This window comes from Bos indicus x Bos taurus, chromosome 13, assembly GCF_003369695.1.
Source record: "Bos indicus x Bos taurus breed Angus x Brahman F1 hybrid chromosome 13, Bos_hybrid_MaternalHap_v2.0, whole genome shotgun sequence".
NCBI lineage: Eukaryota > Metazoa > Chordata > Mammalia > Artiodactyla > Bovidae > Bos > Bos indicus x Bos taurus.
Genome location: NC_040088.1, coordinates 82,830,941 through 82,857,042, shown reverse-complemented (window position 1 = coordinate 82,857,042; position 26,102 = coordinate 82,830,941). Strand labels below are relative to the sequence as shown.

At 40.4% G+C, this 26,102-nt stretch overlaps 1 protein-coding gene across 1 annotated transcript in view; it reads right to left on the bottom strand.

Annotated features, from left to right (window-relative positions):
• Positions 1-26,102, bottom strand: part of TMX4 (thioredoxin related transmembrane protein 4) — a 56,116-nt gene that overhangs the window by 14,717 nt on the left and 15,297 nt on the right. The window contains exons 3-6 of the mRNA XM_027560331.1: positions 19,246-19,291; positions 17,048-17,176; positions 9,340-9,385; positions 1,750-1,851 (exon numbers count right to left, since the gene is read on the bottom strand). Coding sequence (XP_027416132.1) covers positions 1,750-1,851; positions 9,340-9,385; positions 17,048-17,176; positions 19,246-19,291 — 323 coding nt within the window. The remainder of the gene's footprint in view (positions 1-1,749; positions 1,852-9,339; positions 9,386-17,047; positions 17,177-19,245; positions 19,292-26,102) is intronic.

Sequence of the window (26,102 nt, the reverse complement as noted above, 5' to 3'; positions counted from 1 at the left end):
CTTCAGATCAAGTCTCTAATAACCTTCCTACACTGATAATTTGACTCAGTTTCCAAATAAACTTAGGGCCCAGATAGGCCTGACTTTTTCAACTTAAAGTCAACCTCAAAAATAAAATTCTAAACTATTTATGTGAGAAGAGTTTTCAATGTTTGGGCTTCCCTGGTGGCTCAGACAGTAAGCATCTGCCTATAACGCAGGAGGACCTGGGTTCAATCCCTGGGTTGGGAAGGTCTCCTGGAGAAGGAAATGGCAACCCACTCCAATATTCTTGCCTGGAAAATCCTATGGACGGAGGAGCTTGGTAGGCTACAGTCTTTGGGGACACAAAGAGTCGGACACCACTGAGCGACTTCACTTTCACTTCCAATAGGCCCATACTCAACTACATCCAGAATAACTCCATCTCAGAATCAGCCAGGATCTCATATTGTTTCTCCTACAGAAGCCACACACTCATGCAGCTCCAGAGCAGACAGCAGATGGGAGAAATACATTGATATCCACAAAGTTATATCCAAAGTCAAATTATTTTAGGCCAGAGGACTAAGGACACGTTAATAAGCAATAAGATCAATATAGCAGAATGGAACATACCCAGGACTACTGAATTACCCAGGACCACTTAAGTTCTATCCCTATCCATGAAGTTAACATCAGCAGTCAAATGACAAATACAAACCATATATGAGGTAAGCATACTCATGGCAAAATAAAAGCAAGCCTTCTTGGCACCCTGGAATATGACTTTGTAGCACCAAGTTATGGCTTGCTATAAAGGTGACTGCTAACATTTTCCTTAAGTTTATTTTTTAAAAGACTGTGAAAAAGAGCTGAAATACATTACAAAATGTAAGGACAGACTCTAACAAACTTACCTAAAGGGTGATCCTTTTTCTATAAATTTTTAGTCATCAATTATTCCTATCTATAATATAGTGTTTAAGAGCTATGTGATTAGTATATAGTATAATAACTTCTGTGAACTTCTCAAGTTTAAAGCTCAAATTGATCAAGAGTAGGTAAAGAAAAAGATTTCAAAAATATATAACCAAGAGAAAAACACACTTAAGCATTTACATTTCCCACATAATTAAGTATAAAGTATAAAATTATTCCAAGCCCTATCTAAAACTCTAGGAAGAAAGTATACAGATACCTAATGGATAGGGATTTTCAAATCCAAAGAAGACATAGTGATATGGTTTACATCTCATTTTTTCATGTAACAATGATTGTGATTTTTTTTTAAATCCACATTATCTTACAAAATCTACCTTGGGAAAACTGGAGTATAATAAGCTGGTTACATTTAGATTTTCAATTTGAGGATACAAATAGGAAAAATCATCTTGCTCATCCAAGGAACAAATTCACAGCTTTGGCCTTATCACAACAGTGTTCTAATCAAGTAGGCAATGTGTGAATTCACAGCTGACTCAGTTGTCTTGGAAACTAACTTATCAACTCAAGTTACGTCTCTATTTCTCTCTTCAACACTGCCTATATTTTGGGTGGCACATATCTTCAGAATATTTAAGAGAGGGGATTGGGGGATAATAATTTAATGAATTTTCCACTATATCTCAAATTTCCATTGAAAGTAGTATCATACAAGCAAATGTTATTTAACTGCTTAGATTATACACAAAATGATGTTTGTTTATGTGCTTTTTCTTTCTTGGCTGCTTTCTAGTTTTGCATGAAACCAACTGGCTTTAAAGACAAGAGATTCACGTTATCTCTTACCAGACCCATGAGAAGGCCAAAAATCAAGGTGGCTATCACAAAGAAGAAGTAAGAACACCAAGCAGGAACTCCAAGGGTCACTGTGAAATAGTTGTGAAGATGCTGTAAACAGAAGTAAAAAAAAAAAAAAAAAACATATTTATAAAGAGAACTAAAAATGTTTGAATCTCTTTACCACTTTACTCATGTCTACAGTTCTATTTATATGAGTTCCCACAAAGATTATGCATCTATATTATTTTTCAAAAGCAAGTCAGATTTTATAACACTGAGAATCTGAGAGTAAAAATCAAGGTCGTATCTAGTAAGAGTTATACTTCTTTGAAGTTCATGACCAAACAGAACTCTGGTAGGATTGTTTATCCTTCTTCCATCATGAGATTTTTTTTTGGTCACTATCCCCTAACAACTTATATACCTTAATGATTACTAATAATATGATATCCATAAAAAATTAAACTTTTTTTTTAATTGGGCCTTAATCAATTTTTAAGTAGAACTAAATTACTACTTAGGGAGCATCAACCATTTAAATGTTTCCATACTTTCTTTTTCTAGTCATATTCTTATTGCTCGACACCCAGCGATCCTTTACAAATTTCCTAATCACCATAAAATTGACATTTTTCATTTAATTCATTATGAGCAAATAAGATATCATCAGCCTTTGAAGAAAGTGCACATTCCTTCTTGTTTACTATCCCCTGGGACTCTATTTTTCACTCGAACAGTAAAAAATGAGTGAGGAGATACGATCTGAGCTAGAAGTATCACATGCTAAATCATACAGTTATTACAGATAGGAACTTGCTAGTGTGGAATCAAAGCCCATTTAGACATGGACTTGAAGGATCCATGTTGCCTCATGATGGCTTTATAATCATCTATTTTAGGCCCTTTTAGCTTCAAAAAAATTCACTAAAAAGCCAATAGTTTTATGATATTTTTATGTCTATAGATAGTTTATCTACAAAATTACTGGGCACAGAATGAAATGGCTCCAAACTAAATGCCACCAGCAAACAGAAATAATGACTGAATGACTTGCTCAGAACTGATGAGGTTAATGAAAACTAGTCCAAGATTTTATTTAAATAGTTCTCAAAACTGAAGTCACTCAAGTATCTCCCATTGGCTTCTCGTTTGTAACTGTCAATACAATTAGATAATATATCTGCTTCTGGCTTAATTTTGAATAAACAAAACAGATTGTTAACTGATCTAGAATAGTCTGAGATTTCTTCTCTCCAATTGTTTATTCAGCAATAGAGACACATCTAAAGACTCCTCAAGTTTTTAAATACTGACACATGTAATTAAAGTGTTCAATAAATACTTATTGAATAAATAAAATACACTAGCAAATCCTTAAACTATTCACAGGAATGCACACAACTCCTGACTTATAAAACTGTCATCCGTCTTCTGTTGATGGCACTGGTCATTGCTCTATCTTCAGCCAGGGCAACTATCTAAGAATAGTACTCTGCAGCCCAAGTAGGCAAAAGAGATATTTAGGATATAAAAGGTTGTTTTGCTCAAACTCTGTTCAGTGGAAGTTTTAAGATGCATTGTACAGTTCTCTAGGAAATTTGGCATATTGAACATAGCTTATTTATGCTTGTCTTGATTATTCAATGTCATCATCAAAATTAAACTCTGAAATGGGCCAAGGAATTAGAAGACATGGAAAGCCAGTGTGCATATGTGCTGACCCATGGACATATGAATTCTGTAACTTGCTTTATAAGTAGTATCTGCCCATATAGTTGGAATGAATAACGTTAAACACATCCAGTTATAAGTCCATCTGGACAGTGTCTTAAGCCCTTTTGCAAAATAAATGATTTAAGAAATGCTTAATAAATTTTTTAAGTTATTTTCTAGAATTCAGTAAATGATGTGCCTTTGAATCACTGCATTAAGTCATATTCTCAGTGCATTCAAAAACATCCTCTTACAGATTCCACTTCAATTTTCTTGTACTGTCATACTCTAAGGAATTTGCTTGAGCTTCTTAGAGAAACTCTGCCATCTTGTGGTCTTTTTAGGTGATTACTAAAAAATTACTAAAGCCTCATTAATCAAGTTGTGTTTTCAAAACTGTAGCCACAAATCTTTATCGTATACTTTGTCTGAGTCCACAACAGTTTCAGAATACCTTTAAGACTATTAGGGTTCCTGTACTAGGCACATGAAGTTTTCTGTATACATGTTTCCAAGCAATAACTGATTAAAACCGACCTATTTCAGTTTTAGATTTCTGTGTTTCTTTGCCAGGCAAAGTAACTCTTCACTTGTGGAAAATATTGACCCGAGGTCAATATTATATGTGCTCATTACAAGGAAGCATCATATTATTTCCTTAAAATGCATGCAAATGTCACCTGCTGGGCCCAATACCTTATAATATTATATTTTTGTAATAAGTGACTGAATTAAAGCTAATTTTTAGCTATGAACAGATCTGAATGAGAGGACTACATGAAGACACTGTTTACAGCAGAAAAAAAGGAGGACATTCCAACCAGTGGTCAGATGGATTTGAGGAATGGAGCCAGGATAATGTGTCCAAGGTTCAGAGGTGGAGCTTTTTATAAGATTCACTCAAAACATAACAGAAAGGTTGAAAGTTGAAAAAAACAATTCCAGGTAGGCACTAACCAGAAAGAAAAAATTACAGTATTAATATTAGGAAAAAATGACCTTATAGAATGTAAATCCAATTGCTATGTGTCAAATTTTGCAATTTCTTATAAAATTAAACTTTTTGTTCTTTTAAAAAAAATCTGGAAAGTCCAAATATACATATATATACCATATATACTGTACTTCTCAATCACTAATAAGAATATATTAACTGGTTATTCAGAGATGGATCATGTTCTGCTCTTCAAACAGCCTTTTTTCTGCAGTCCAATGCATTCACACAGAATCCATCCATGCTGCCCAAGGCTGTGCCCTGTGCCTACAGAGGTAAAACATCAACTCCTGGCCTTCATGTGCTCCAAATGTCACACACAGAAATCATTTGCATGACATAATGAAAAATGGCAACTCCTTGTTATCACTCAAGCTATAAGTTCAGTTCAGTTCAGTTCAGTTCTGTCGCTCAGTCGTGTCCGACTCTTTGCAACCCCATGAATTGCAGCACGCCAGGCCTCCCTGTCCATCACCAACTCCCGGAGTTCACTCAGACTCACGTCTATCGAGTCGGTGATGCCATCCAGCCATCTCATCCTCTGTCGTCCCCTTCTCCTCCTGCCTCCAGTCCCTCCCAGCATCAGAGTCTTTTCCAATGAGTCAACTCTTCGCATGAGGTGGCCAAAATGCTGGAGTTTAAGCTTTAGCATCAGTCCTTCCAAAGAACACCCAGGACTGATCTCCTTTAGAATGGACCGGTTGGATCTCCTTGCAGTCTAAAAAGGGACTCTCAAGAGTCTTCTCAAGCTGTCAGAAGTTTGAACAATTATTTATTTTCCCTGGTACTGTCTTTGAAAAGAAAACTACTTTATAACAATGTGTGAGGGTCACAATTAACTTCCATCTAATCTCTTTTTAAGGCTTCCCTGATAGTTCAGTTGGTAAAGAATTCTCCTGCAATGCAGGAGACCTCAGTTTGATTCCTGGGTCAGGACAATCCACTGGAGAAGGGATTCCAGTATTCTTGGGCTTCTCATGTGGCTCAGCTGTTAAAGAATCCTCCTGCAATGCTGGAGACCTGGGTTCGATCCCTTGGTTGGGAAGATCCCCTGGAGAAGGGAAAGGCTACCCACTCCAGTATTCTACAGTCCATGAGATTGCTAAGAGTCAGACACGACTGAGCAAATTTCCCAATCTCTTCTTAACCCTCAGAACAAATTCTCTCCTGACCTGCAGTTGTAACAGATTCTTTGCTAAGCTTTTGGAGATTCCTGACACCTATTATAATTATCCTGTTGGTTTAGAGAGTATATGTCTTAAGGTTTTCAGATAGCTATCAAAATATATGACTCCTAAATATATTTAGTGTCAAAATATTGCAATAGGCTGAATCCTTACTCTCAGTTCCTGGTTTGCAATGCAAAATTCTCAACCTTTGAATAAACTTCTCACCAATAAAAGAAAATATCAGAAGAAAACCAAATGAAACTGAAACTATATGAAAAGAAGACAAATGCTAGTTATTTTTTAATATGATATGCTGCTGCTGCTCCTAAGTCGCTTCAGCCGTGTCCGACTCTGTGCGACCCCATAGATGGCGGACCACCAGGCTCCCCCGTCCCTGGGATTCTCCAGGCAAGAACACTGGAGTGGGTTGCCATTTCCTTCTCCAACGCATGAAAGTGAAAAGTGAAAGTGAAGTCGCTCAGTCGTGTCCGACTCTTCGCGACCCCATGGTCTGCAGCCTACCAGGCTCCTCCGTCCATGGGATTTTCCAGGCAAGAGTACTGGAGTGGGGTGCCATTGCCTTCTCCAAATATGATTTACAAATGTCAAAAAAAGACAATTAACAGAATTTAAACAAAAAAGATTAAGTTCAAGTCACCAATTTATTTTCTGTTGCTAAAAAAAAAAAACCTAAAGTAGGTATATCTTAAAAAGCAAAAACTATAATACAACTGAAAAACTGAGATATAAAAGTTCTTTTTAAATTTCTCCAAATATATACTAATATGCACAAAAAGCAGAGCTTTCATGAGCTTCATGAACTGTTGTTGTTCAGTCACTCAGTCGTGTCCGACTTTCTGCGAACCCATGGGACTGTAGCACACCAGGCTTCTGTGTCTTTAACCACGTCCTACAGCTTGCTCAAACTCATGTCCATTGAGTTTGTAATGCCATCTCATCCTCTGTCATCCACTTCTCCTCATGCTTTCAAACTTCCCCAGCAGCAGGGTCTTTTATAATGAATCCGCTCTTCGCATCAGGTGGCCAAAGTATTGGATATTCACCTTCAGCATGAGTTCTTCTAATGAACACCCAGGACTGATCTCCTTTAGGATGGACTGGTTGGATCTCCTTGCAGTCCAAGAGACTCTCAAGAGTCTTTTCCAACAGCACTGTTCAAAAGCATAAATTCTTCAGCACTCAGCTTTCTTTATAGTCCAACTCTCACATCTATACATGACTTTGTATGGAAATACCATAGCTTTGACTAAACAGACCTTTGTTGGCAAAGTAATGCCTCTCCTTTTTAATATGCTAAGTTGGTCATAGCTTTTCTTCCAAGGAGCAAGCGTCTTTTAATTTCATGGCTGCAATCACCATCTGTAGTGATTTTGTACTTGTTTCTATTGTTTCCCTGTCTATTTGCCATGAAGTGATGGGACCAGGTGCCATGATCTTCATTTTTTTCAATGTTAAGTTTTAAGCCGGCTTTTTCACTCTCCTCTTTCTCCTTCATCAAGAGGCTCTTTAGTTCCTCTTTGCTTTCTGCCAAAAGGGTGACATCATGTGCATATCTGAGGTTATTGATATTTATCCTGGCAATCTTGATTCTAGCTTGTGCTTCATTCAGCCTGGCATTTTGCATGATGTACTCTGCATATAAATTAAAGAAGCAGGGTGACAATATACAGCCTTGATGTACTCCTTTCCCAATTCGGAACCACTCTGTTGTTCCATATCTGGATTTAACTGTTGCTTCTTGACCTACATACAGATTTCTTAGCAGGCAGGTAAGGTGATTTGGTATTCCCATCTCTTTAAGAATTTTCCCCAGTTTGCTGTGATCATACAGTTCAGGGCTTTAGCACACTCAGTGAAGCAGATGTTTTTATGGAACTCTCTCGCTTTTTCTATGACACAATGGATGTTAGCAATTTGTTCTCTTGTTCTTCTGCCTTTTCTAAATCCAGCTTGAACATCTGGAAATTCTCGGTTCACGTACTGTTGAAGCCTGGCTTGGAGAATTTTGAGCATTACTTTGCTAGCATGTGAAATGAGTGCAATTGTGCAGTAGTTTGAACATTCTTTGGCACTGCCCTTCTTTGGGATTGGAATGAAAACTGACCTTTTCCAGTCTTGTGGCCACTGCTGAGTTTTCCAAATTTGCTGACATATTGAGTGTAGCACTTTCACAGCATCATCTTTTAGGATTTGAAATAGCTCATCTTGAATTCCATCACCTCCACTAGTTTTGTTCGCAGTGATGCTTCTTCCTAAGTTCCACTTGACTTTGCAATCCAGGATGTCTGGCTATAGGTGAGTGATCATACCATCATGGTTATCTGGGTCATTAAGATCTTTTTTGTATAGTTCTTCTGTGTATTCTTGCCATGTCTTGTTAATATTTCCTTGAATATTAAGTTCCAAAATGACAAATGATGTATAATCATAACTTAGAAAAGACAAATAAAGGGAGGTAATCAGATCTAAAGATCTTCTGAAATACTTTAAAAATATATACTTAATTCCCTGACAATTTTGTCAAATCTGGCAGGATTTAGATCATCCTACATGTAGAGAGGAGCAAAGGTTACGTGATACATTCAGTATTATATAAAAATTCAGCATTTTAACCATAATAACAGTTCTAAGTTACTGAGAAGACTCAGTAAAATGATATAATCACACATAGCAGCTTCCCAGGTGGCGCTAGTGGTAAAGAACCCGCCTGCCAATGCAGGGGACGTGAGACATGGGTTCGATCCCTGGGTCAGGAAGATCCCCTGGAGGAGGAAATGGAACCCCACTCCAGTATTCTTGCTGGAAGAATGGGCCATGGAAAGAGAAGCCTGGTGGACTGCTATAGTACATGGGGTCACAAAAAGTCAGACTGTCTGAGCCACATAAAAGGGGCTTGCAAATTTTTCCTTAAAGGGCTACATCATGAATATTTAGGTTTGTGGGCCATATGATCTCTGTCACAACAACTCATCTCTATCACTGTACTGTGAAAGCAGTCACAGAAAATAGGTAATAAGTGAATGTGACTATGTTCCAACAAGACATTATTAAACAAAACAGGCAGCCCAGCCCACTCACAAGCTGAAGTCTGCTGATCCCCAACAGATCTTTGATTCGTAGGGAGATCATGACACGGAGAAGGCAATGGCACCCCACTCCAGTACTCTTGCCTGGAAAATCCCATGGACGGAGGAGCCTGGTAGGCTGCAGTCCATGGGGTCGATAAAGGTCGGACAGGACTGAGCGACTTCACTTTCACTTTTCACTTTCATGCATTGGAGAAGGAAATGGCAACCCACTCCAGTGTTCTTTCCTGGAGAATCCCAGGGACGGGGGAGCCTGGTGAGCTCCCGTCTCTGGAGTCTCACAGAGTCGGACACGACTGAAGTGACTTAGCAGCATGACAATGAGAAATAAGAGCAAGTGAAACCACAGAAGCCCTTTCAGCTTTGACAAAGGGATTCACTACTGATCTATGAAAATATGACTTTGGTCTTTTGGTCCCTGTCCAATTTAAGTCCTTCTACACAAAGACACATTCCCACTATGACTCCAGGTAAGAGTAGTTGTGTGGCTTAAGAAGAAAAGTGAAATTATGAAACCATTTATAAGTATTCATTTTCCTATTATTTAGAAGCTACCTTCTCACTCTTAAAAACCCCTCTGCTGATATAATCATAAAAGGCCTTATTTACTCACCCATATCTTGCCAGAGATGCTAAAAAGCCCAGCCATTCCAGACATCCTAAAAAAAAAAAAATAAAGGTAAGGAGAACCAGTGGTGATGGATAGAATAAAGAATAAAAACAAAACAAAACAAAACCTCAAGTCACAAGGACTCCTCCTCCACTTTGTGCAAGACATCATGCTCTCTCCTGGATTCTCTTCTGTTCTGACAGAGCTTAGACCCCAGGGCCAGGTTCTGGATTACTCAGGAGTAAACCCAATCAGGTCAGCTGGTCCTTTCTTGCTGCATGGTGCGTGCCTGGCAACATTCCTAACACTGAGCAGCTGCAGGTCTCAGGGGAAAAGTCACACACTCTGCCCTCACGGCCACAAGCTCAGTGGGCACCTGAGAGGGCACCGTCTGGCTAGAATCCTCTAGGCTCATACTAGAGATGGGAGCTCATGTCCTTTCTCTCCCTTCAAACTGTACACACCCTCTCCACCCCGTGCCCTCAGCTAACACACACTCATCTGTCACTGTGCAGCCAGCAGCTGGCAGGTGGCCTTTCTCATCGTCTCAGCAGCACGTCTAGCCTGGTGTTCACCTGCATCCAGCTTCTTCTGTTCCAGTGGAGGAAACTATCCCCCCAACCACAGTCCAAACTCTCCACTTGTGCCTTGGATCCCATCCCTTCTGTCTTGCTAATGACTTGGTTTTTCCTTTCATCCCATTTTCTGCATCAGCAATTTCTCCCTCTCTGATGGACCATTTCACTGCATGAAAACACGTTCTACTCTCACTCATCTTCTGAAAGGAGCATCACTGGACCGCAGATGGCCCTCCAACTCAGCTTCTCAATCTCCAAAGAGGTGCCTACACCTGCTGCTCGTTCTTCCTCGCCTTACCTTTAACCCACTCAGATCCGGCTTCTGTCCTCACTGCTGCACTCCCTGACTCCTGTTAAGGCCACAATGACATCACATTCCATCACTCAATGTCCTGTCTCAGACTTCATCTCCCCTAACCCCTTGTAGACATGAGACACGAGGGACTACTCTCTCCTTCGTGCACCTTCTACTTGCCTTTCAGGAAATCGCACACCCCTGCCTGCCCTCCTGCCTCCCTGGCACTCATTTCCAATTTTCTTTTGCTGACTCCTTCTCTACTCAGCTTCTTACCTCTGGACTGTCTTGTGGCTCAGCCCCAAGCACTTTTCTTTCTCTCTCTCTCCAGGTGACCCCCTTCCTTCTAAAACTTAAAATACCATCTATATGCCTTTTGTGTTCCTGAATTCTCCATGGAGACCTATCTTCATGCATCCAAACTGGAAGCTCTACAAAGAAGTCTGCATCTCAAACTTAATATGCCCAATGCTGAACCCCTGATTTTCTTTTGCTCAAACCAGTAACTGGTACCAAGACCATCAAGTTCTCAAACCAAAAACCCAGGAGTTGAGTTGTGTGTGTGTGTGCATATTTGGCGTATGTGTCTGTTTGTGTATGGATCTTCCCTTTCCTTCACCTTAGTGGAGGAAACCTATTTTAAAACCTATTTTAAACCTATTTTATTTTTTAATAGTGAAACAATTATTAAAACATTTAACAACTACATTTATACCATATACAAACCTAAATTTCATTTAAAAGTATCAACTGATAGTGGTGTTGGATTCACATTAGCAATCATTACATGATCAAAGAGACTGCTTTCTTGCGCTTTATTACAAAATTTATTTTTATTAACTACTCAAGTTTCAGAATGCTTTTATTTTTTCCCTAGGTATATTCCTTTCTTTAGGGCTCCTACAGCTTCAAACAATTGTTCCTATCTTTAAATTCAGTCCTGTCTGAGTTTAATTCAACATCTATTAACAGACATTGGTTTCAATCTTTTTCTTCTTAGCTATAATTATGATATACAGGGAAACAAAAGCCATCAAAGAAGCCTAACATTTACCAAGTGTCTTTTATTTGGGGCCATGACTAGCACTGAATCTCAGTCTTCAGGAAAGAGCTGGGAAGGTGAGGACTATGATCTCATCTCCATATAGAGACTAAGAAGCCTGAGTGATGCCAAGTCACTTGGTTAGTGATTGAGACAGACCTCTCCACTGGAAGGTGGTTTTCACTTGATAATGGCTAGGTCATTTGTGGGGTGATATGTTGGCACCATGTGAATGCCCCATTACTCCACAATCTTCTAAGAGTTTTAAATCCATAATGTCAAAAGCCCTGGTCTGCCATGAGGCTACTCTTACACATCCAATCCACACAGTTCCTATAACACTTAACTGGAAAACTGTGCTTATATTCAGTATTCAGAAGGCATCTGAAGTTGTATGGCATTTAACTTTAAAAGCTTTAAAGGCCTGTTCAGCAGTCATTTGTTAACAGCAGAACTGTAATTTTATTAGCAGGAGCTTGTTCAGCTGATAAAGAATCTGCCTGCAATGCAGGAGACCTGGGTTCAATCCCTGGTTTGGGAAGATCCCCTGGAGAAGGGGATTCCATAGATGAAGGAGCCTGGTAGGCTACAGTCCATGGGATTGCAAAAAGTTAGACACGACTGAGCAACTTCACTGGTTCCTAGAAAAGGGAAGGGATACCCACTCCAGTATTCTGGCCTGGAAAATTCCATGGACTGTACAGTACATGGGGCCACAAACAGACACGACAGAGACTTTCATTTCACTTCACTTCCAAATCTGTAGTTCAGTGGTTCCCAACTTTGGCTGCTTCTCAGAAACATCTGGGGCCTCCCTGGTGGCTCAGATGGTAAAGAATCTGCCTGCAATGCAGGAGACCTAGGTTCGATCCCTGGGTTGAGAAGATCCCCTGAAGAAGGGAACGGCTTACCCACTCCAGTATTTTGGCCTAGAGAATTCCAGGGACAGAAGAACCTGGCAGGCTATATAGCCCGTGGGGTTGCAATCAACTGAGTGACTTTCACAGAAACACCTGAAGCTGCTTGACCAGTATCAGCACAGTCTCTAGGACAGTAGCCATGTGTGGGTAGTTTTCAAAAGTCCACAGGTAATTCCCCTGGGCAAGTGAGGATGCAAATCACTGCTTTCAATCATCGCAATTGCAATTCTTACCACTTCAAAAGGCTTCCCAGGTGGCACTAGTAATAAAGAACCAGCCTACCAAGCAGGAGACATAAAAGACACAGGTTTGATCCCTGGGTTGAGAAGATCCCCTGGAGGAAGGCACAGCAACCCACTGCAGTATTTTTGCCTGGAGAATCCCATGGACAGAGGAGGCTGGTGGCTACAGTCCATAGCGTTGTAAAGACCGGGACATGACTGAAGTGACTTAGCACGCGCACACACGCACACCATTTCAAATTCAGAGAGGTAGAGTTTTGGCGAATCAATAAGCTGACTTTACAGTTTTCTGAAAATGTGAAGAAAGTGCAACACTGTCAGTTTTCACTAGAAAACTAGTGCTCTTGATACTCATGCCTCCTTAAGAAGAACCCAACATCACAGATGTAAGCCACACTGTATGATTTCTGGGAAATCAGGTCCACAATAGGGTATATTTTCTGCCCAGTTCTCAAAGAGATCACACTAATATTTTATAAGTGAAAAGGAAGGCCCCAGACCTGGAATCCATGACTAAGAAATAAAGCTGATTAGTTTATGGAGGGAGCAGAGACAGCTCTAATTTGGCCTACAGGGTCTAAAACTGGTCTTAAGTAAATTTCCCTCAGAGAGCAAACTGACATCATCATGAAACACTAATGATACTCAGTTCAAATATATCCCTACACCATTTTTTTTCCAACTGGAAATTTACTCCATTTTCCAAACTATACAAATGTAAAAGTTTCAAATAAAAGCCCAAGCATTAGTAATGCCCATCTTTCTGGCCAATGTCCAACAAATATCTTTACAATAGTTGGGCATTTCAAAACCATACCACAAGGGTATGTTAACTAGAATTATGTAAGACTCACTCCTTTAACTAGTCCTGTGTTCTGCAGGTTCAGCAGGGAGGACTCTCGCCCAGCTGGCAGGTCAGGTGCAAGAGTCAACACTCTGCACCCCAGACCTACTGATGACCGTCCCTGAGGCTGAGACATGAGGCTGAGGTGAGAGGTGGGAGCAGACAAGGGCAGGGGCAGGGAAGTCTAGTTTGTTATAATAATGACAGTGAACTCATGACAGTGGGGCTGCTCATGTGAACCATTTCAGTCTCAGCAAGATTATAAACCCAGGAGTCTACCTGTGGGCCTGAGTGGGCAGCAGCTGGAAAGTGAGAGTGCCCTGGATCCCTCTCCGCTCCTCTGCTCACAGCTCCCCACCCTAGCAGGGCCATCACGAGGCAGGGTGGTGGGGAGACACTGGATCCAAGGGTTCAGAGTGGCAGGGACGCTGGGAGGGCACTGGAGCAGCACAGGGAGGCTCTGGGTAAGGAGTGAAAATGCAGAAGAGCCTCACAGGTGCTCTGACAAGAAGCTGTCAGAGGTTTCTAGGCCAAACCACAAGTACAAAGCCCTGAGCAAGGGAAGCTGAGCCCCGAACACAGTCAGAGTGAAGACTAAAACCACTTAATCCCTCCATCCGAGAAAAGTCACTGTCTCTTCAGCCTCCATGACTAAGAAGGAGGCCCAGGATGTTACTGGATTCTCGGTACTGGAAAAAGAAATGCACGCCTTCCTTGTTAAATGCATGCCTTTCCAGTTGGAGAACGAAGCACACACGGGTGTGGGGCTTGCTCCTGGTATCTCAGTTTTGCAGAAAGGGCAGCAGCTGTTCTGTGGGGAATCTCTCTCACTTCACCACCTGAAGCAAAGTTGCAACAGGGCAACAGGGCCTCCATTAAGAGGCTCCCCTAACGCCTGAGGAAGCTCTCCTAAGGGCCACCAGTGCTGTGCAACAGAGTACTGCCACTGTTAAACTCAGCACCCACTCTGCACTACCACCAGCAATGGCCCTGCTCAGCAGGCAGAACACAAAGCCACTCTCACTGCGATAGGACGAGGCCAATCTGCATTACTGCCTTCAACCATGTCCCTGAGGAGGAAGCTAGAATCCTATTTCAGTCTAGTATTAATATCTATTATAACCCACTCTAAGCAGCTTAGAGCAACATCTAATCTTTGTTGTCATCACCAATAATCACAGGAAGAACTGATGGAGAAAAGCCACTCCCACTCCACGAGAGAGGCCACACCCTTCCACCTGCAACCCACAGGGGCACAGGGCACTTCAGCTAGGTTTCGCAGCCCTCATTCCACTGGCGTGAGTAGGGTCAGACTGCATAATAACAGGGTACTATATTTACGATTTTTAAAAAGAGTTCTTACCTTTTATAGACACATACCAAAATATAATAAAATGACATACTTGGTATTTGTTTCAAAACAATTGATAAAACAAGCTATAATTTGATGGTCATAATAGGTGTGTGATACGTACATGGAGGTTTACTATACTATTTTCTGTATTTTTATGTATATTTGAAAGTTTCTGTAATAAAAAGTGAAAAAAAATTTTGAGTTCTTGTACAAAAATTTGGAACAAAGTGGCTCATACCATTATGATTTTCGTATGATTTACACATTTTACAAGCAAAATAACACACTCCCTTAAAATACTACTGTAATAAGGAGAAAATGCAAATGGATGAATTTCTAAAATTTCCACACATCTACTGCTGCTAAGTCACTTCAGTCGTGTCCGACTCTGTGTGACCCCATAGACGGCAGCCCACCGGGCTCTCCTGTCCCTGGGATTCTCCAGGCAAGAACACTGGAGTGGGTTGCCATTTCCTTCTCCAATGCATGAAAGTGAAAAGTGAAAGTGAAGTCACTCAGTCATGTCCAACTCTTCGCAACCCCATGGACTGCAGCCCACCAGGCTCCTCCATCCATGGGAGTTTCCAGGCTCCCAGTACTGGAGTAGGGTGCCATGTACATCTACTAGTAGCTACAGTTTCCAAATTCAATACATCACTCCCAAGTTAAAAGACAAACATTTTTAAAGGAATGCCTTAAAACCATACCTTTTGCAAGGGATCACCTGCAAGTTTAAGAATTAATTCTAAGTTCTTTGCATCCTCAGAATTCATGAAGTCCCCAAAATCCTGTGGATCAGTCCCTTTTCCAGCTCACTTTCTAACCTTCTGTAGTATGAAACCTGTACATCATCCAGTGACACCTCCAATTAACAGCTGGGTTGCCATGCTACACTTTTCGGCTGAAGGCCCAGATTCCTGTCCAAACACCTTGGGCCACCATGGCTGCTTTTCAGCAAGTTCTGCAAAATACAGTGACTCAAAATTTCCCTCAAAGTTTAGGCGAGCTGGTCTCACGATGACCCCGCGGGGATCCGAGGGGTGGGACACAGAGTGGCAGGGGCCCTGCCATCAGCACAAGCTGGCTTCCAGCATGCGGGACTGAGGTTTAAACCTGTTTTAAATCCACCCATGCTCTGCATTCCCACTGCCTCCAGCCTGGTCCATGCTACCATCCCTGGGCGAGGCCACTCCCCACAGTCCCCTCCAGCCTCTGCTCATGGCCTACACTGCTCACACCCCGGCTTCTCAGCAGCCACAGGCCTGACAGTCTGCCCCTGCCCTCTCTGCCCTCTGTTTATACTGCTCCCCCTTCTCTTTCACTGTGCCTCTAACCCTGGCCACCTGACTCTTCCTCAATACACTGAGCTCTTTCCAATGAGGGGCGTGTGCGAATGCTACCTCCATTCCTGGAACAGTCCTCACCTGCTCCTCACCTGGCCAGGCCCTGCGGCCCTGCAGACCCCATCCGCAGTGACCCCTCAGAGCCAGCTCTCCTAGTACCCATCTAATGGAGGCCCGTGCTCCCACAGTCAAGCCCTGACTTGGTAAGAGTTGTTTTCTGTTTTGTTTTGTGATTCTTTACATCCCTAATTTTTTCATCATCTATCTTACTGTAAGTCACCCTAGGAGACCAGAGGGGTCACATCTGTCATGTTGACTGCTAAACATCTAGCACCAAGAATAGTATCTGCATAAAATCAATGCTCACTGATTTTAAAGAATGAAAATTTGTAGAATGAAACGTCAGAGGTGAGCTGCTTTTAGAATAAGCCATGTATTTCCTATGGATGCTATCAGATCATTTATTCCTAAAATGTAACATGATTTGATCCTATTTAAGCAGGGATACTCCTTATGCTTATATATACCAACATAAAATCAATTACAAATACCACAATTCATTCCAAATGAAAACTGTGATTAAGGTATTATTGCTTGACATTATCTGCCTCACCAAGCATTATATAATTTACCATCATGGCCAAAGGTTACCCCAGCAGTATTCTGCTAAGCAGCCAAAGACACCATAGGTCTTACTCTCCACACAGATAGATACTTTAGCAATTCCTTCATGAACTCTAATTCAAGAAAAAGGTTCTCCTCTACCTTCTCAATAATTTATAAAGAAGGAGGCATGGTAAATAGTGTTCAATACCATATTTAGTAAAGCGAAAAGAGGTGACGGTGCAAAAGTTGGAGGAGAGGTCTCTGTAACCCACCTGAATCTGGATACTAAACCCTAGCATCCTAACAACCAGCTGAAACACACGGGGTCACAAAACCAGAAACACACCATGGGCCAAGCAGAAGCATGTGTCATCTGGGAAATCAGAAGTGAACATGAAAAGAAATGTAGACTTTCAAGGTCTATGGGTTGTTAACTTGAGACTGTCTGTTCTATTAGTAATACTCTGTTATTAAAAAAACAAGTTACGTTAGAGAAGCTGGGGATTTCCAGCCAGTCAGAGGCTCAACAGATTGCCACTTCTTCTCTAAGATATAGTTCTGCAAGTCTTCGTAGACTCCTGGGCCACGGTAACGGCGGAATATCCCATCTTTTGCACTATAAATTATAAAAACAAAAAATAAACCAATTAAAATAACAAGTGTTACAGATAATAAAAACGAAAATAAGTACTGGTTTACATGTGAACTCCACTCTGAATTTTAACTTCACTCAAATGAAAAAAAAAAAAGAAATATTATAGTTAGGCATAAGTAAGAAAGCATGCACAAATACTTATTACAAATGAGAAATTCCAAAGCAGAGAGAATTAAACATTCTATTTTATCACTACACAATTTGCAACTGTAAGCAAAGTCCTTGGCAGTGGCTAATCTGACAAGTTACTTTTTATTAATTTTGCTACAAATTATTTCAATTTTTCTCTTACATCAGCAAAACAGCAGTTCTAAAAAACTCTATCCACATTTCCAAATCAATATCATCCAAGTCCCTCCCCTGAAAACTGGGTCTCCCTGGTGGCTCAGTGGTAAAGAATTCTGTCAAGGCAGGAGACCTGGATTTGATCCCTGGGTTGGGAAGATCCCCTGGAGAAGGAAATGGCAACCCACCCCAGTATTCTTGTCTGGAGAATTCCATGGACAGAGGAGGCTGGTGGGCTACAGTCCATGGGGTTGCAAGAGTCGGACATGCCTTCGTGACTAAATAGCAAATGCCTTCGGTCTTCCCTCCCTCTCACCTTCTCTCTAGCTAAGTTTCCTAAGGGAGGAGTCTACATTTTTTCCTCTTACATTAACTCATTCACTACTCCTGCCATCAGGGGTCCTGTTTCCATGACTGCATGGAAACTCCTTCACTACTCCTGCCATCAGGGGTCCTGTTTCCATGACTGCATGGAAAATGCTCATACTGGGGGTCTCCAATGACTCTTCAGTGCGGTGTCCCTGGAGCACTCTTCTGCCATTTCTCCTGTGTGTGTCCTGGACTCTGTCCCTTCCTCCCTCCTTTCCCTAAGCTTTTCTGACATGAGCTCTCCAATCCTTCTCAGTTCCATGCTCCTTTGCAGATGTCCTAATGGTGGTCACCGATCCTTGCTGCTGCTGCTGCTAAGTTGCTTCAGTCGTGTTCGACTCTGTGCAACCCCATAGACGGCAGCCCACCAGGCTCTGCCGTCCCTGGGATTCTCCAGGCAAGAACACTGGAGTGGGTTGCCATTTCCTTCTCCAATGCATGAAAGAGAAAAGTGAAAGTGAAGTCGCTCAGTCGTGTCTGACTCTTAGCGACCCCATGGACTGCAGCCTACCAGGCTCCTCCATCCATGGGATTTCCCAGGCAAGAGTACTGGAGTGGGGTGTCATTGCCTTCTCTGCACCAATCCTTAGCCTGCTTCTTTTCCCACCGTGTCTATTCTCTCATTGTATATATTTCAACTGTTATCTAATCCCTGGTATGTACCTCCAGTCTAGACCTTTCTTATGATCCTAAAATTAAACTTTCACCTAAACTTCTCATTTGGAATTAGCATAAAACCTTCACACTGTCTTTTCCATTCTGGTCTCTATCTTCCAAACTGCACTTTATTCTAACAACCTCTCAATAGCTTTGCTAGTTAAACAATAGTCAGCACAGGCTTTCCCTTTCTTATGGCTAACCAGTCACCAATGATCCCACCTCCTCAGCATCTCTGGAAACCACCCCTGCCTGTCCCCTTCCCCCTCACGACCTGAGCCTCGCTGGCGCCATCACCTGGGATAATCCACCTGTACCTCTCAGGCAAGCCACAGAGAAATAGCTATAGTTCTCAGAAGGCATCTCCTCTTCTCCTGGGCTTTTCCATGATACATCCTCTATTTGGAAAGATCTTCTCTACTTCACCTGCTTCACATACACCTGTTATCTATTAAGAATCATCCCATCTTTCATATTGTCAAAAAACCCTCTTTGACCTCCTCACCTATTTGCTGCCTAAAATTAGATTCTCTGTAGCACCTGGACACCCCTCTCTTCTAATCACTATCGTTCAGTGCAGACTAGTCTTTCTCCCTTCAAACGCTAAGCTGAACAAATGAAGGTTATGGACAACAACAAAAGAATCCCGGGACAGACTTTTTACACACGCACCTACTAATTTCTAATCATTACAGGACCAGAAAATTATTTGAACTTACTGGAAAAATGCTGGGAGGGTAGTGACAAAGAAGCGGCCACTCAAACCTACAAGAAGCAGAAACAAAAAAGTTATAAGCCAAACTCAGACTAACACAAGCATCTAACTTAGGTTTTAAGAACAAGCAGCCTTGATCTTACTACAACCACATAAGTAAAATCGCTCCCATTACTGAATCACGTTTACTATTTTTTAAAATAAAATTTTAACCATCTTTATTTACCCAATACTCTCCAGTCACTGACATAAAACTTTCTTATTTTCGATGTGTTAAACTGGAGTTTTCTGGCTTATATAATACTAAGAACTGTATGGTGGCTGAAAGAATAGGTTGTAAAGACATGCAACCTGGGTTAAATAACTAAATTCTCCACTTACTAGCTTTGTGTCCTTAGAAAAGTGACTTAATCTTTCTGATTATCAGTTACCTCATATATAAAATGGGGATATAAAAGCCTAGCTGAATTGTTCTGAATATTAAATTATTCAATAAATTATACATATTAAATCAGCCATATATTTAAAAATAACAAATATGACATAATGAAATCATGTATAATCTTTGCACATTCATAAATTTTGCAAGTACACTCAAGAAATTCTATATACAATTCAGCTCAGTTGAGTTCAGTTGCGCAATTGTGTCTGACTCTTTGCGATCACGTGGACTGCAGCACGCCAGGCCTCCCTGTTCATCACTACCTTCCGGAGCCTACTCAAACTCATGTCCGTCGAGTCGGTGATGCCATTCAACCATCTCATCCTCTGTCGTCCTTCTCCTACTGCCTTCAGTCTTTCCCAGCATCAGGGTCTTTGCCAATGAGTCAGTTCTTCGTATCAGGTGGACAAAGTACTGCAATTTCAGCTTCAGCATCAGTCCTTCCAATGAATGCTCAGGATTGATTTCTTTTAGGATTGACTGGTTGGATATCCTTGCAGTCCAAGGGACTATCAAGAGTCTTTTCCAACACCACAGTTCAAAAGCATCAATTCCTGGCACTCAGCTTTCTTCATGGTCCAACTCTCACATCCATTCATGACTATCGTAAAAACCACAGCCTTGACTAGATGGACCTTTATCGGCAAAGTAATGTCTCTGCTTTTTAATATGCTGTCTAGGTTGGTCATAGCTTTTCTTCCAATGAACAGTGTCTTTTAATTTCATGGCTGAAGTCACCATCTGCAGTGATTTTGGAGCCCAAGAAAATAAAGTCTGTCACTGTTTCCCCATCTATTTGCCATGACATGAAGGGATCGGATGCCATGATCTTAATTTTTTTAATATTGAGTTTTAAGCCACCTTTTTTATTCTCCTCTTTCACTTTTATCAAGAGGCTCTATAGTTTCTCTTTGCTTTCTGCCATAAGGGTGGTGTCACTTGCGTATCTGAGGTTATTGACATATCTCCATGCAATCTTGATTCCTGTTTGTGCTTCTTCCAGCCCAGCATTTCTCATGATGTACTCTGCATAGAAGTTAAATAAGCAGGGTGACAATATACAGCCTTGACGTACTCCTTTTCCTATTTGGAACCAGTCTGTTGTTTCATGTCAAGTTCTCACTGTTGCTTCCTGACCTGCATACAGATTCCTCAGAAGGCAGGTAAGGCGGTCTGGTATTCCCATCTCTTTAAGAATTTTCCACAGTTTGTTATGATCCACACAGTCCAAGGCTTTGGCATAGTCAATAAAGAAGAAGTAGATATTTTTCTGGAACTCTCTTGCTTTGTCAATGGTCCAACTGATGTTGGCAATTTCATCTCTGGTTCCTCTGCCTTTTCTAAATCCAGCTTGAACATCTGGAAGTTCGCAGTCCATGTACTATTGAAGCCTGGCTTGGAGAATTTTGAGCATTACTTTACTAGCCTATGAGATGAGTGCAATTGTGTGGTAATTTGAGCATTCTTTGGCATTGCCTTACTTTGGGATTGGAATGAAAACTAACCTTTTCCAGTCCTGTGGCCACTGCTGAGTTTTCCAAGTTTGCTGGCATATTGAGTGCAGCACTTTAACAACATCATCTTTTAGGATTTGAAATAGCTCTGCTGGAATTCCATCACCTGCACTAGCTTTGTTGGTAGGGATGCTTCCTAAGGCTCACTTGACTTCTCATTCCAGGATGAATGACTAGGTGAGTGATCACACCTTCGTGATTATCTGCATCATAAAGATCTTTTTGTATATTTCTTCTGTGTATTCTTGCCATCTCTTCTTAATATCTTCTGCTTCTGTTAGGTCCATACAATTTCTGTCCTTTATTGTGTCCATCTTTGCATGAAAATCTCCCTTGGTATCTCTGATTTTCTTGAAGACATCTGTAGTCTTTCCCTTTCTATTGTTTTCCTCTATTTCTTTGCATTGATCACTGAGGAAGGCTTTCCTATCTCTCCTTGCTCTTCTTTGGAACTCTGCATTCTAATAAGTATATCTTTCCTTTTCTCATTTGCCTTTTGCTTTTCTTCTTTTCACAGCTATTTATAAGGCCTCCTCAAGTAATCATTTTGCCTTTTTGCATTTGTTTTTCTTGCAGTGGTCTTGATCACTGCCTCCTGTACAATGTCACAAACCTCTGTCCATAGCTCTTCAGGCACTCTGTCTATGTGATCTAATCCCTTCAATCTATTTCTCACTTCCACTGTATAATCATAAGGGATTTGATTTAGGTCATACCTGAATGGTCTAGTGGTTTTCCCTACTTTCTTCAATTTAAGTCTGAATTTGGCAATAAAGATTTCATGATCTGAGCCACAGTCAGCTCCCAGTCTTGTTTTTGCTGACTGTATAGAGCTTTTCCATCTTTGGCTGCAAAGAATATAATCAATCTGATTTCATTGTTGACCATGTGGTAATGTCCATGTGTAGAGTCATCTCTTGTGTTGTTGGAAGAGGGTGTTTGCTATGACCAGTGCGTTCTCTTGGCAAAACTCTATTAGCCTTTGCCCTGCTTCATTCTGTATTGCAAGGCTTTATAACAAACTTTCCTGTTACTCCAGGTAGTTCGTAACTTGCTACTTTTGCATTCCAATTCCCTATAATGAAAAGGACATCTTTTCTGGGTGCTAGTTCTAGAAGGTCTTGTAGATCTTCATAGAACCATTCAACTTCAGCTTCTTCAGCATTACTGTTCGGGGCATAGATTGGATTATTGTGATATTGAATGGTTTGTTTTGGAAATGAACAGAGATCATTCTGTCGTTTTTGAGATTGTATCCAAGTACTGAATTTTGGACTGTTTTGTTGATTATGATGGCTACTCGATTTCTTCTAAATTATTATTGCCCACAGTAGTGGATATAACAATCATCTGAATTAAATTCACCCATTCCGGTCCATTTTAGTTCACTGATTCCTAAAATGTCGATGTTCACTCTTGCCATCTCCTGTTTGACCACTTCCAATTTGCCTTGATTCATGGACCTAATATTCCAGGTTCCTACGCAATATTGCTCTTTACAGCATTGGATTTTACTTCCATCACCAGTCACATCCACAAATGGGTAATGTTTTTGCTTTGGCTCTGTCCCTTCATTCTTTCTGGAGTTATGTCTCCACCAATCTCCAGTAGCATATTGGGCACTACCACCTGGGAAGTTCATCTTTCAGTGTCCTATCTTTTTGCCTTTTCATACTGTTCATGGGGTTCTCAAAGCAAGAATATTGAAGTAGTTTGCCATTCCCTTCCCCAGTGGATCACGTTTTGCCAGAACTCTCCACCATGACCATCCTTCTTGAATGTCCCTACATGGCATAGCTCATAGTTTCATTGAGTTAGAGAAGGCTGTTGTCCATGTGATTAGATTGGGAGAGCTATTAGCTTTTGTTAATTAACCTCACTGAGCCTGTTTCTGAGTAATATATAAATAGTTTGTTCTTCCTAGGATTGTAATGATGCTAAAATGTATGTAAGTGCTCAACACAATTACAAACTGAAATAAATGCTTACTAAATGTTAGTTATTATCACCAAAGAGAAAAGTAGAAGGAAAAAAAATTTTTTAAGTAAAACTAATCTTACTTTCAAAACTGAAATGAAGTTGTCAATATAATAGAATATAAATAACTTTTATTATTATAAAGTTAAAATGTCAACACTAACTAAAGTACAGTAAACTAGTTTCTATAATAAATTAGTGATTCTGAGAACAATGCTTACTCTTGGCCATGGTTTTACCTCTAATCTAGTGCAACAGCCATGGATGTTTTCTGAGCAGCTGCTGTTTTCTGTCTTGGGCAACTAAGCTCATCCATATAAAACAGAAGGTTCAAGTAGACACTCATTAAATTTAATTTTCCAAAGTCAACTGAAACATCACCTGGTCTACACAGTATTAAAAAGGCAGCATATGTAATCTAAGGCCTGTGCTCTCTTTGACTTCTACATCTCAGATGTAAAAATGCAATGTGTTTATAATCTCCAGTCTTTATAATCCTGAAATCTTACTTTCTACTTAAACTACCTAAAAAAATCTCTTATTAAAAACACCAACAGTTGAGTTACAGGCATAGCTAAAGAGTATGCATGAACACTTCAAAAATTCTTGCTTTCCCTTCTTTTTAAAAAGGAATGAAATTATCCCTTACTAGCATTCCTGCACATGGCAATCCTGGTGAAAGTTACAGTAATGCAGATTTGCATCCAGTTCTTCAACTGTACACAGAAATATCCAATAAATATCTCAATTGTGGGAAAAATAATATCATTGCAATGGTTTCCCACTGCTTATTCCAGAGGTAAGATTTTGTAAAAATGAAGCAAATACTTGCTTCCAAGAATACAGACAAGATGTCCTGGAAGTTTGCCAATGAGTCAGTACCACATAAGACACTCTCTCTTCATTCTGCTTCCAGGACTGCCTACTTCTCCATCTCCTTCCTACCTCACTAACCTCTCCTTTTCAGCTTTTCTCCTTTCAGCTTCTAAATGTCAGAGTGCCCCAATTCTCAATTCTGAAAACACTGCTCTGCATATATTCCCTGGTGTTGGTGTTTAGTCACTCAGCTGTGTCCGACTCTTTGGGATCCCATGGACTGTAGCCCACCAGGCTGCTATGTTCATGGGACTTCCCAAGCAACAGTACTGGAGTGGGTTGCCATTTCCTTCTCCAGGGGCTCTTCCTGACCCAGGGATCAAACTCAAGTTTCCTTCTTTACCACTGAGCCACCAGAGAAGCACACATTCCTTAGGTAATCTCAATTCAACCCTTTGCTTAAAATACCATCTACCTGATAATTCTTAAATGTCTTTCTCTAGCTCATCTCTATTTGGATTTCTACTAAACATCTCAAAGCTAAACCCCGTTCCAAACCTGATCCTCTTTTAGTCTCTTCCATTGTCACTCTTTTCACAAGTGTTGCAACCAATCTATCAGGAAATCCTTCTGGGTATTCCAGCCAAATGCGTATGTTCAGTCCACCCACTTAACACTGTTGCTTCCATCCAAGCCCTCATCCCTCCACTCTAGGCTACTGAACTGACCTCTGAAATTTTCTTCTGGCTTATACTTCCAACCTCTTACAAATTTTCACATAGCAGCCAAATGAATACTTTTAAAACATGAATCAAATCATGTAACTCCCCCACTAAAAACCTTCCAGTTAGCTTCCTTTCTATCATACTTGATATAAAACCTAAACACTTTGCCATGGCCAACAGAGCCTACATGATCTGGTTTCTAGCTACATCTCCAGTCCCATTTGTCTCAAGGACCCCACTGGCTATATTGTTTCTCAAATAAGCCAAGTACCCCTACCTGCACATACTGTTTGCTCCACCTGGAATGCTCCTCTCCTAAACCTCATTGAAATTCATTTCATTACTCTGTCAAGACCTACAGTTAAAAAGTCCTTCCCTGGACATCCGATTAAAACAGTGGCTCCCACCATTTTTACATTTTTACCTTGCTTTCTTTTTCATTACAGCCCTTACCACCCCCAGACATTATTTCCCATTTTACTTTTGTGACTGTTTATCCCCTTCACTAGAATGTAAACTCAATGCGGAACTATGTTTTTCCTTCTTATTCATTTGCATCTTTATTCACCTGCATCATTGATCTTATTGCTGGTATACAGAACAGGGCTTGGTGCATGATACCAACTCAAAAGTTTGTTGAAGAAACACATTATTTCTAAACTCTATTAAAATATTATTTGAAAGCATTACATTTGTATTTTAAAGTACAATTACAAGCATAAAATAATATAATCTAAAGTGAAATATTCTCTAGGCCACACAGTCATGTGTGTGAATTTTGTATCCTAATTTTTTTTTTAAATCAGTTACAGGTTCAGTAGCTACCATTTAAAAAAATTCTAGAGTTTCTACTTTAAAAAAACTAAGACATAAAACAACCACATTTTGATTTTTTTGGTCTTTATTTCTTCCCTATTTTCATGGAACACTAGACCAGTGACTTTTTTCCTTCTCTGAAGATGTATCATATTTATATTAATACTATGAGTCAATGATGAATTTGCTCTTAAAATATTTTGTCATAGTCAATTTCTCTTATTTCATTATACATTTAATCCATTCATAAGGGAAAAATAGCTATAAGTCTACATTTTAGAAGGAAAGACTATATTTATTAATAGTTAGGTTTTAGATCTATGAATTCATCACAAAGCTGTTTAATTTGTTTAATTCAAACTATGCTGTGAATTTCCAGCAGGTAACCCAAAAGGCTGAAATAAGAATAGGCCAGATGCTGCATTGCTAAGAAACTCATCATAAAATGGGTCTGGTACTCACAAATTAACAAGACTTACACCTGACTTCACTGGACTCAAACTTTTAAAAACACAAAAACACGTTTACAGCAGATATGTAATTGTAATGATTTGATCTCCAAATATAAAAA